Below are 12,801 nucleotides of genomic sequence, written 5' to 3' on the forward strand. Positions count from 1 at the left end.
GCGAAGACCGTACGGGCGACGCCATGTTGCTTTGGAAGGAAAGAAACATGCGCAATGGGCTATATGCAGCCAACACTTCCGCGTTCAGCTTCCTTGGTCTCAACTGCGCATGTTTCTTTCCTTCCAAAGCAACATGGCGTCCCCCGCACGGTCTTCGCGTCTCATCCTTCTTAGACTGTCCTTGCCCTGGACCAGGAAATGAAACCCAATGCATTTTCCTCATAGACATTTCTTAAAGTATTTATTTAAAGACGGTTACGCCGCGGACAAAGCCAACTCGAGTCGTGACAACTCATGACAACACAAACAATATTTTGGACCAAACAAATAATTAGAAAGAAGAAAAAAACGGCAGGTTACAACACTTTTTGTTGTTTTTCTTCTTTGTAATTATTTGTTTGGTCCAAAATATTGTTTGTGTTGTCATGAGTTGTCACGACTCGAGTTGGCTTTGTCCGCGGCATAACCGTCTTTAAATAAATACTTGTCTATGAGGAAAATGCATTGGGTTTCATTTCCTGGTCCAGGGTAGGAGGCGGGACTGCGACGCTCTATAGGGAAAGATAAATGGGCGGAGTTTGGGCAGAGCCTGCCTTAGAAGGACTCGTTCTGGGCACCATGTTGTTGTTGTTGTACACTGCCCGAGTTCAGTGCATTCAGTGCTTGCTTTGACTACAGACTGACGTAACAAACAACATGGCGGCCGAGTTATGCCGCCGTCGGCCCGAATGTCAACCATCTCGTCACCTCGCTCTTTCCCTATACTTCCTTCCACAGGTGTTACTGATGACACTACTACTCCATTTAAGTGTACAGTGGTTCTCAAACTTTTTCATTTCAAGGACCAACATAATTCTATGAGAGTGTATAGAAATGGAACCAAAATGTACCCTTAGGTGCCCTGCCATTTTGGTTCCATTTGTACACGCAGTTACACACACATTCGGAACGGGGACTGCCCATTCTGGGCGGGAACCCCTTTTGGTGTTAGCATCATGTTATGCTTTAGCTATTGAAAAATAGCAGATCTACAAGCTCGTAGCGCGCCACCGAGTGGCGCGCTACGAGCTTGTAGGTCTGCTATTTTTGAAAAATCGAAGAACGACTGACAATAGAAACATAGCTTTTTCAGAAAACTGTCGGGTTGTAGAAGACATTTTTAGAATCTGATCTCAGGTCAAAATGGGTTAAGTCAGACCTCCCCGTTTGTCCGACCTGTGCTGCGGGTTACAAATCAACCCGTGCTGCGGGTTACATCCGGGCCTCTTCCCTACATCCTTCCACTGTGTGAAAAGAGGAGTTAACGGGCAATTATGGGCACTGTATTTTGCCCGTAAACCTCAAGTTTAGCAGGCATATACAGAAATATACGGTAATATACAGGTGTGATGGTACAATTCGGGAGTTTACCAGGCTCTTCATCTGTAACACCTGTGAAGGAAGTATAGTTATATAGGAGTTATTCTGTGTGCACAGAGCTTATTCTGCTAAACTGAAACGTTCCTCTGCGTCACTGATGTCATGCTCTCTGTGCAGTGTCTTATAAACGACAAGAGTAACTAACCACCATGCCAAAGATGGGCCACCTGCTGCTCTCCGTCCACATCGCCACCTTCCTGACGGCGCTTCCCGGCAACGTCCTGGCCTTTCACGCCCTCCTCCGCCAGGTGCGGAAAAGTACTCAATTGTTTTTACTTCAGTAAAAGTACCAATACTGCAATTTAGAACTACTACAAGTAAAAGTACGGAATTGAAAATGTACTTGAGTAAAAGTACAAAAGTATCGGCATCAAAATGTACTTAAAGTAGTAAAAGTAAAAGTACTCATTGTGCAGAATGTCCCATTTCACAAGTTCAAAATGTGTACAAAATCTATTGAAAATAGCCGATCTACAAGCTCACAATGCGTCGCGTTGCGACACATTGTGAGCTTGTAGATCGGCTATTTTCAAATGGCCGAAATGTATAGGGTTGAAGTGGTTAATGTATGTTTTCTAATCAAAATTAAAATCTCCAAAGTAACTAGTAACTAAAGTTTTCAAATAATTGTAGTACAAATTACAAAAAGTACAAATTGTGGCTCTGAGATGTAGTGGAGTAGAAGTACAAGTAGGCCTACTGGAAATTGGAAATACTCAAGTAAAGTACAAATGCCTCAAAATTGTACTTAAGTACAGTACTTAAGTAAAAGTACTTAGTTACTTTCCACCACTGTCCTCCGCCAGGTGCGGCGGCGCCACCCTACCCCCGCAGACGTCCTCCTCCTCAACCTCGCCACCTCAAACCTCATGTTCCTCCTGGCGCTCCTTCCGTTCAAACTGAACGAGGCTGCGGAGTCGGACCGCCTACCCTGCTTCCCGTGTACCGTCGCCAGCTTCCTGACCTGTCTCGCCGTCTGCACCGGCGCGCTGTTCCTGGCGGCCGTGAGCGTGGACCGCTACCTGGCCGTGGCTTTCCCCCTCGGGTACTACGTGGCCCGCAGGCCGCGCCACGCGGCCATGGCCAGCGTCGTCTTATGGGCGGTGTCTTCTCTGAATCTCGGCGTGGCCTACGCCATCGAATGGTGGATTAATAAAGGCGATGGTGGCGACGGCGCCAAGAAAAATAACACCACTCCCGTCCCTCTCCCCCCCACTACTCCCCGGCCGTCGTTAACGTGCTACTTGAACCCGAACGCGGACCAGCTCGGCGTCCTCGTCCGGGTCCGTCTGGAGGTCTTCGTGGTTCTCTTCGGCCTGCCTCTCCTCGTCTGCTGCTTCTGCTACGTCAACGTCGTCCTGGTTTGGGCCAGGCTGCCCAACGCCGGGCGGCGGCGGAGGCTGCGCGCCGTGGGCCAGGCCCTGGGCACCCTGTGGGTGTTCGCGCTCTGCCTGGGCCCGTACGGCGTGTGCCGCGTCGTGGGGGCTGTGCGTCAGGACGACGGGAGTGGTTGGAGCGAGGTGGCGTTGCTTGCCGGCTCCTTCAACGCCTGCCTGGACCTCGTCGTGTTCTACTTTTCCTCGGCGGCCGTCAGGAGCTCGCTCAACAGCTGCTTCAAGAGATGTCTCATAAGAGCAGCTGAAGCCAAGCCATTCATAACCATACGCTAGGTGTGTCGATGTTGTATGAATGTACAGTAATACATGATCATTGATTTCTATGTAATTATTTCCAGTAATGTTTATTTGTATCCTGCACATGTGCGTGCGTGCGTGCGTGCGTGCGTGCGTGCGTGCGTGCGTGCGTGCGCACATGCACACACACACACACAGTCACTCACTCACTCCCTCACTCACTCACTCACTCACTCACGCTCACTCACTCACTCACTCACGCTCACTCACTCACTCACTCACTCACTCACTCACTCACTCACTCACTCACTCACTCACGCTCACTCACTCACTCACTCACGCTCACTCACTCGCTCACTCACTCACTCACTCACGCTCACTCACTCACTCACGCTCACTCACTCACTCACTCACTCACTCACTCACTCACTCACTCACTCACTCACGCTCACTCACTCACTCACTCACTCACTCACTCACTCACGCTCACTCACTCACTCGCTCACTCACTCACTCACGCTCACTCACTCACTCACGCTCACTCACGCTCACTCACTCACTCACTCACTCACTCACTCACTCACTCACTCACGCTCACTCACTCACTCACTCACTCACGCTCACTCACTCACTCGCTCACTCACTCACTCACGCTCACTCACTCACTCACGCTCACTCACTCACTCACTCACTCACTCACTCACTCACTCACTCACTCACTCACGCTCACTCACTCACTCACTCACTCACTCACGCTCACTCACTCACTCGCTCACTCACTCACTCAGGCTCACTCACTCACGCTCACTCACTCACTCACTCACTCACTCACTCACGCTCACTCACTCACTCACGCTCACTCACTCACTCACTCACTCACTCACTCACTCACTCACGCTCACTCACTCACTCACTCACTCACTCACTCACTCACGCTCACTCACTCGCTCGCTCACTCACTCACTCACGCTCACTCACTCACTCACGCTCACTCACTCACTCACTCACTCACTCACTCACTCACGCTCACTCACTCACTCACACTCACTCACTCACTCACTCACTCACTCACTCACGCTCACTCACTCACTCACTCACTCACTCACTCACGCTCACTCACGCTCACTCACTCACTCACTCACTCACTCACTCACTCACGCTCACTCACTCACTCACTCACTCACGCTCACTCACTCACTCACTCACTCACTCACTCACTCACTCACTCACTCACTCACTCACTCACGCTCACTCACTCACTCACTCACTCACTCACTCACTCACTCACTCACGCTCACTCACTCACTCACTCACTCACTCACGCTCACTCACTCACTCACTCACTCGCTCACGCTCACGCTCACTCACTCACTCACTCACTCACTCACTCACTCACGCTCACTCACTCACTCACTCACTCACTCACTCACTCACTCACTCACTCACTCACTCACTCACGCTCACTCACTCACTCACTCACTCACTCACTCACTCACTCACGCTCGCTCGCTCGCTCGCTCGCTCACTCACTCACTCACTCACTCACTCACTCACTCACTCACTCACTCACTCACTCACTCACTCAAAGGACAGCAGTGGAAATTATGCTGCAGTGTTTCTCAAACTTTTAAATGTGGTTCTTCGACCCCGTCAAGGAACCCTGCGGGTCCCTATAGTCTCCTACCCCAATGGAAACAAGGCGCCATAGTGCTTTCTTGGGTTTAAATCCTCTTGGCAGACCTTGTATTAAACTGTACTCTTTTCTGTAAACTGCTAATCAAGTATTAATCAATCAATCAATTCATCAATCAATCAATTAATCCCTGGAACCCCACTTTGAGAACTACTGTTCTATTGCGTTTTGTCCAGTTGACAGATGAAGAACTTCATTCATTTTGGGCGGGTTTAATTTTAAACATTATGTTATAATTTAGCTATTGAAAAATAGCAGATCTACAAGCTCATAGCGCGCCACCGAGTGGTGCGCTACGAGCTTGTAGGTCTGCTATTTTTGAAAAATCGTGAAAATGTGGCACAAATCTTTGAATATATATTCTTTCAGAGCCAACGTTTTTAACTCAACTTTGTTTCTGAGGGGTTCCTGGAATAACATATTTTCAGATGGGGGGGTAGGTGGCCAATTACATATCATTTTTCGGGTCCTTGACATGAAATATTGAGCACCACTGATACAGAAACATGAGGTTTTTCAGAAAATTGTCACCATTTCGAAGACATTTTTAAAATTTCGACGTCAGCCCTAAATGGGTTAATCTGCACACCTCATAGACGGGGCTCATTGCTGACCATGTTTAGGGTCCTATACCTCCACAAGTGGAAGGAAACATCACCACCTTGGCTTGAAGGTTGACCAGAGATGACCCGTGTGTTGTGAATGAATGAATGAATGAATGATTTTATTTCCGTGTCAGGCTTTCGCAGCCCATTCCTCACAGGATTATATTCAGACACAATTTTCAATAAATGATATGTCCTGTGCCAACACGCTGACACCAAAATATTAAACAAAAATAAACATCACACAATGTATACATAACTCTGACCGAGAGTACATTCAAGTAGTCATTTTATTTTTTTTAAAGAGAGAGAGAGAGGGAAAGAAAAGAACTATGTTGTACCTACCATGGTATGTATTAGACGTTGTAATGTGAGTTACAGCGAGAACCCCTTTTGGTGTTTTAAACATTATGTTATAATTTAGCTATTGAAAAATAGCAGATCTACAAGCTCATAGCGCGCCACCGAGTGGCGCGCTACGAGCTTGTAGGTCTGCTATTTTTGAAAAAATCGTGAAAATATTTATTTCAGAAAACTGGAGGATCTTTGAATCTTTGAATATATTTATATTCTTTCAGAAGACTTTTTATTTATTTCGACGTCAGGCCTAAATGGGTTTAACCTGTATGCCTATGTATTAATGTTGTTCACACTGTAGGCTTGTGTCCCTGTAGGACGGTATAGGCCACCAACCAGCACAGTATGTCTTGGTGAGGTCTTGCCTATGATGTTGATCATCAAGGCAATGTTCTCAGTACAGTAGACAAGCAGCAGGAGAATGATCTCTGAATCCAGTCCTGAAATATACACCACACACACCTCCTCCTCCTGCATTGCATCCATCATGTGGACTGAACTCACACACCAGGTAGAAAAAAATAACTCTTCAATTGGTTGAGAATTTGAGAGCTTGGAAATAAAGAACCAAAACTTTGTTTTTTTATCGGTCAACCAATTACAGACAGTGGAAAATGTCATTGTACCAGATATAACGTATAGGCTAGACTGCTCGATCTGTGCCAGCTGTGTGATGTAATTTGAATGCCATTGTGTTCAAGGTTGTGCAAAATAGAGAATTGTGTGTCATTTTTTTTTGGTTTTTTAAAGTGTTTTCACCAATTTCTCACATGGCTCACAAAACAAATCTACAAATACTAGGCCTATATTACTGTTACTGTCAGGGCAGGGATTTCATGGAGGCCATGAGTGCCGTGCACCCTCTGTGACCCTCAGCTAGGCCTTCTTTCTGCCCGTCAAAGAATCTATGCCAGTGGCATTGATGACCTGCCCACATGTGTAACAGGTACGGTCACCCCTTTATCGTCTCGCCCCACTACTCTACCTAGCTGTAAATAACAAATATAATTCATGTTGGTGATTATATAAAAGGTATTATCATATTAATTTATCATTGTGAAGTTCACTCTGTATATCCACGGGCATAATAGCATGATGATTCCATTACAAAACATGGGCTACATGGAAGAAATGTGTTTAATAAAACGAAATGAACTGCGAGAAGGTCCTAAATTAACTTAATTAAGCAGTCACTGTCTCTGTGTCATGATGTTCCTTCTTAATTTTACAGAGTAATAGAGATCGACTCTGCTGCCCCATCTGGCGGAGTCAGGTTAGAGATCGACTACTATACAATCAAATAAATCTGTATACAAGATAATTTCAGATTTCAGAGAGGGAGGGAAATACTAAAATAACTGTTAACTTCATTAAAACATTTTGCGGGGGAGAGTTGGTAAAGGGGCGAGTCGTTTGGTATTCCCCACATGCACTGCCCCAGCTTATTTTATTTAGCAGTTTTCTGCTCTGCTCTTTATGATCAATTCTGTTTCTAGACACCAGTAATTTTGTTGAGATTCGGAATTCTTATAACCCCTAGAATGAGTGGAATCCAGTGACTATGATGAGTGCATGAACTACAAAATAAAACTTAAATAATTAACGTTAACTGCTTGTTTATTTCACATCAGGTCAAACACTTATTTATTTGGATTTATAGGCTATACCAGCCTTACAGTATAGAGCAGAGAAGTAGTCCACTTTGAAACAAAAGAATGCTTAATAATCTCACATCACATTAAAAAGAAATATCGCATCAATCTATTACAGTGCTTCAACCAGTTGTCTGAGTAATATTTAGTTGACTCTATTGAATATTATATATAATATTATAATATTTATTTGTGTAAAAATCAACACAAAGGAAGCTCACAATAATCCACTCCCTTCTAGGACACTCAAAAGCATGACAGTGATACAAAGTGTTTTCATTTTTGCTTAACAGGAGAGATGATCAGAGGAGAAGCTTTCTCATCACCATCAGGAATGAGCGGTGAGAAAAATGGGAAATTGAATCTCTTATCAGATATCATATTATCTTCGCAGTAGAGAAGAGCCCTGGTTTCAACATCATAAAAGGAGACCTGCTGTGCCTCAATATCCAGAAACACACCAATCTTCTGGACATCGATTTTTACAGAGTCGGGCGTCAAACATTTATTCTCCACTGAGTAGTTTCCTCCATTAACCACCTGCAAGCTGATGGCTTCATTCCAAGGCAGCTCACTATTTTTTCTGTTGATAGACTCATCAACCACCCCAATGGTCCACGCAGTCTTTCCTTTAAGCTGAACCTCATAATAAACCTTCCCTGAATAAAAGCCCTCTTTTACCAACACACAGGGAACTGTATCAAATCTCTCTTTCTTGTCAGGAAGAATCTTTCTCACGTTTCCATATTTCACTTGCTTCCCGTCCAAAGACAGGATGAGGTTGGGGTGCGCTGTGTCAGGGTCCAGAGTCACATCTACTGCATACTGCTGCTGGATCTTCTTCAGCATGACTTCGGGGAGCTTCTCCATTTCTCCATCCAGTGTCTCCTGCAGCTGAACGATAGCTGTGCGTATATTCTTCACACTCACCTCACAGGACAGCTTAACCTGACTCAACGTGCTCAGGTGTGCTACGCTGTAGCGAGACGGGAAGCTCTGCAGAAGGTGGAGGTGGTCCTCGGTGTCCAAGAGCTGCTCCAGTTCAATGCTTTTCCTCTGGAGCTCAGTGACCTCTTCCTCCAGCTTTCTGATGAGGCCCTCGGCCTCGCGTGTTGCCGATCGGGACTTCAACTCTATCACCTCGATGAGCTCAGCCTCTGTTTTCTTAATGGAAGACACCAGAGCGGAGCAGACCTGAACGGTGTCCGCTTTTTCATTCTCTGCCATTATATTGTATTTCTCTACTGTGACTCTGAACTGCTGAATCTTTTCCTGTCGCTCCCGGATCATCTTCTCTAGCTCAGCCTTTTTCTCGTCCAGCTGCGGACGCTTCTCTTTGTACTCTACCTCTATCAGGACCGTGTCGTGATCTTTATGATCTGTCTTCAAACATGTGACGCAAATGTATTTGCTGTCTCTTCTACAGAAGAGCTCCAGCATCTTGCCGTGTTCTTTACACAGCCTGTCCTCCAGTTTTACAGGGTCGACTAACTTGTGTGTCTTCAAGGCTGCAACTCTTTGATGAGGCTCCAGATGCATCTCACAATAAGAGGTCACACATGACAGGCAGCTCTTCACGGCTTTAATCTTGGTGTCAGAGCAGACATCACAGGGCACCTCCTCTGGGATGGGAATGGGAGCATCTAGTTTAGACTTCTTGAAATGAGCAGCCAGCTCAGAGATCAGCGTGTTGACATAGAGATCTGGTCTCGGGTCAAAAGCTTTTTTACACATGGGACAGTGGCAGACGTCAATGCTGTCCCAGTACTTTGTGATGCAGGCTTTGCAGAAGTTGTGTCCACACGGAGTAGCTACAGGCTGACTGAAGAGATCCAGACAGATGGAGCAGAGAAAATTGTCCTCTGACATCGCACTGGCACTGGCAGAGGCCATAGCTGTAGGAGGAGAGGAGATGTTTTATTAACCCAAATATATCATAGTGAAAAACATACATTTTGTAATAGTGACTGTAAAGCAGTCTGAACACAAACTAAATGGCTGCCATATACTGTAAATGTAGAACATAAGATGTGCTGAACTCACGATTAAAGTAAGTTATTATTATTATTTATTATTATTATCATTATATTATAAGAAGAGGAGGAAGAAGAGGATAGAGGGGATATTTTATTAAACCAGAGACGTCAGGGGACTGCTCTTAAGTCAGAACTCCTGTCATACCTAAACGTTTTAAGATTGACTGTAAAGTCCTTGTCTTTTCATCAATAAAAAATAAGTGAAACAAAAACGATTGACTGTAAAGCACTCCGAACACAAGCTGCATGGCTGCCATATACTGTAAATGTAGAAAATAAGATGTGCTGAACTCACAATTATAGTTGGAAAAGTGAGTGTTGTTGAATTCTTAAAGTATTTTATAAGAATTATAGACAAGGAAAGCACTTCCCAGTTTACTGTTCCCACACAGACATTTGTGTTCACTGGATTTCCATTCGTTGATAAGGTGTAAGGACAGTAACACATTACATTATTAATCTGTAAGTTTCATATAATGAAAGTAGTAGTAATGATCTGCAGGACCTCTCCTTTCCCTCCTTTTATCTATCTGATCAGGTGTTATCCATTTGCAGTAAAGCCAAATATCTGGGACATGTGATAACTGACCAACTGTCTGATGATTAGGATCTGTATAGGCAGCCCCGTATACTGTATGCTCAGGCCAACATGCTTGGGAGGAAATTCCACTCATGTTCACCTGAGGTTAAAGTAAATCTCTTCAGAGCATACTGCACTCCCCTCTATACCGCCCCCTTGTGGGTTACATTTAAGAAAGCAAGCATGTATAAATTGCAGGTTGCCTATAATGATTGCATGCGGATATTGTTGAAAAAAACAAGGTGGAGCAGTGCAAGTGAGTTATTCTGTAGTGTGGGAGTATACATTTTTTCATTCCTTACTGAGAAACGTAATGTATAAATGTATGTGTCGGCTCAATGAGTCTCAAAACTGTATAATTATGCTGCTATGTAACCCCCCCAGCTTCAGTAGCACTAGGTACCGGTCTGCTTTTTGGAAGCACTGGTATGACTTTTTATTGTAAAATGTATGTTTTTATGGGTTAGGGGTGTTTCTTCTCTGTATGTAGTGTTTTATGTTGTCTGTTTTGATTGGACCCTGAGTCTGAACAAATAAAGTTGACCTACTGTAGTAGCCTACTCGGGCTTTGAATCTCTGGGTCTCTCCTGGCCAAGACAAAAGTGTGTGTATGTGTGCGTGTGTGCGCACGCGCGTGCGTGTGTGTGCGCACGCGCGTGCGTGCATTATTGCATGCGTGTGTCAGGCTGTCAGAACCTTTTACCTAATAATACAACTTATACTAATAATAATCTATTACTAATACTTATAGTAATATAGTCATAATGGGATATATATTGTCTTGTCATTGTGTACATTGCCCACAGCTGGTTATTGTACAACCAATGATACGTACAGGCAGGGTTAATGACTGCCACCAGGTGGAGTAACAATCTATAAACCACATAAAACCATCTCTCTCCGACCTCGGAGCCACTGAAAATCTTTTAGTAGCACACAAGCCGAAGAGGACTAAGTTTAATATTAACGGGACTGTACAAAGCATCATATTTGAAAACAAAGTGAACTAAGTAAGGAACAACTGTGGTATGTGTGTAACTTGAACCCCAAACGTCCGTGTGCATGGCAATTAAAGTAAAATTGTCCTTGACTATTTTTGCTATATTCATGTAAAATGCAAACACAAACAACTCAAGTCCAACTACAAAACAGTAATAATAGTTCGGGTACTCAGACGGTGGAAGAGTCTGGTGTGGACCCAGGCTAAGCAATTTCATCATAACAACCACTCCCTATTCCCTAAGTAAGATCTGAATACAAACAAGAATCATAGCATTCTGAACTCACCTGTTTGAATGTAGAATTTCCCTTTCTGTGAATGCAGACTTTCCCCCCCCTTTTTTGTACACCTTTAAAAAGATAGAAGCGTGCAGCGATCTTCCTCTGATGTGAAAACCTTTCAGAACACTTACAGTTGAGGCTTCAGTAGGCTGAGGTTTTGTTTCTGCAGAATTAATGACTGTAGTGTATAAGTTTCGTTTCCGTGAAATGGCACAACAGTAGGCTAATGCTCCTCCCCGATCCCTGACCTTCTCTTCCTGATATTATAGTTAACTCTTTAGAGACAAATCATAGAAAAAGGGCAGCATCCTGTCAGACTTCAGTTCTTGTCTGACTCTTGGTGAGGTCCTGTGGTCATTGCCTATGATGTTGATCATCAAGGCAATGTTCTCAGTCAGTACAGTAGACAAGCAGCAGGAGAATGATCTCTGAATCCAGTCCTGAAATATACACCACACATACCTCCTCCTCCAGTTATCCTGCATTGCATCCATGCATGTGGACTGAACTCACACACCAGGTAGAAAAAAATAACTCTTCAATTGGTTGAGAATTTGAGAGAGCTTGAAAATAAAGAACCAAAACTTTGTTTTTTATCGGTCAACCATTTACGGACAGTGGAAAATGTCATTGTACCAGATATAACGTATAGGCTAGACCAGGGTTAGGCAACCTTAGGCACGGGTGCCAACAGTGTGATCAGTGGCACACTGGCATAAGTGTGAGAGACAGAGGTTTTCTTTTAAAATTAATTATTCAATAACGTTTAGTCAGTTAAATGAAGTAAAAAAAGCACATAATTCTATATTCATTCAAACTCCTAACTCTGACTGGGGACTGGGAGGGAGTCTGGGAGATATGTTGATGGGAAGAAAATACTTCTAAAGAAGAAGAAACAAAGGTTGATTTACACAAAATCAGTTAGTAATATTTAATTTTCTTTTTTTTTAATTAGTTTTTATTTGAGAAAAACAGACATGAACAAACACGAGCAACAACCACAAAAAGCAAGAAATATTACATTTTCGATGTGGTGCAGTCATTAAAGTTAGTGGCACTTCATGTCCAAAAGGTTGCCGATCCCTGGGCTAGACTGCTCTGTGCCAGCTATGTGATGTCATTTGAATGGCATTGTGTTTAAGGTCGTGCAAAACAGAGAATTGTGTTGTTTTTTTAACAAAGTGTTTTGTTTTTCACCAATTTCTCACATGGCTCACAAAACTGCAAATACTAGGTCTATATTACTGTTACTGTCAGGGCAGGGATTTCATGGAGGCCATGAGTGCCGTGCACCCTCTGACCCTCAGCTAGGCCTTCTTTCTGCCCGTCACAGAATCTATGCCCAGAGGCCAGTGGCATTGATGACCTGCCCACATGCACTGCCCCAGCTTATTTTATGTAGCAGTTTTCTGCTCTGCTCTCTTTTTTTTGTCAAATAGGTTTTTATTGAGAACAGATTATAAATTGTTACACAAACATTATATGAATTACATTTTTCTTTTATAGAAAACAAAAAAAGAAAGAAAGAAAAGCCTCAACCCTCC

The 12,801-nt window shown here is 44.0% G+C and overlaps 1 protein-coding gene across 1 annotated transcript; it reads left to right on the forward strand.

The window, feature by feature from the left end:
- Positions 1–1,568: 1,568 nt before the first annotated feature.
- LOC306924333 (free fatty acid receptor 3-like) lies at positions 1,569–3,089 on the forward strand (the record flags this gene model as incomplete). Its single annotated transcript, XM_079502825.1, has 2 exons — positions 1,569–1,667; positions 2,226–3,089. 2 exons carry the CDS (start codon positions 1,569–1,571, stop codon positions 3,087–3,089), a joined length of 963 nt encoding a protein of 320 aa, XP_079358951.1.
- Between the last annotated feature and the right edge of the window lie 9,712 nt (positions 3,090–12,801).

Source organism: Electrona antarctica, assembly GCF_951216825.1.
Source record: "Electrona antarctica genome assembly, chromosome: 6".
In the NCBI taxonomy this organism is placed as follows: domain Eukaryota; kingdom Metazoa; phylum Chordata; class Actinopteri; order Myctophiformes; family Myctophidae; genus Electrona; species Electrona antarctica.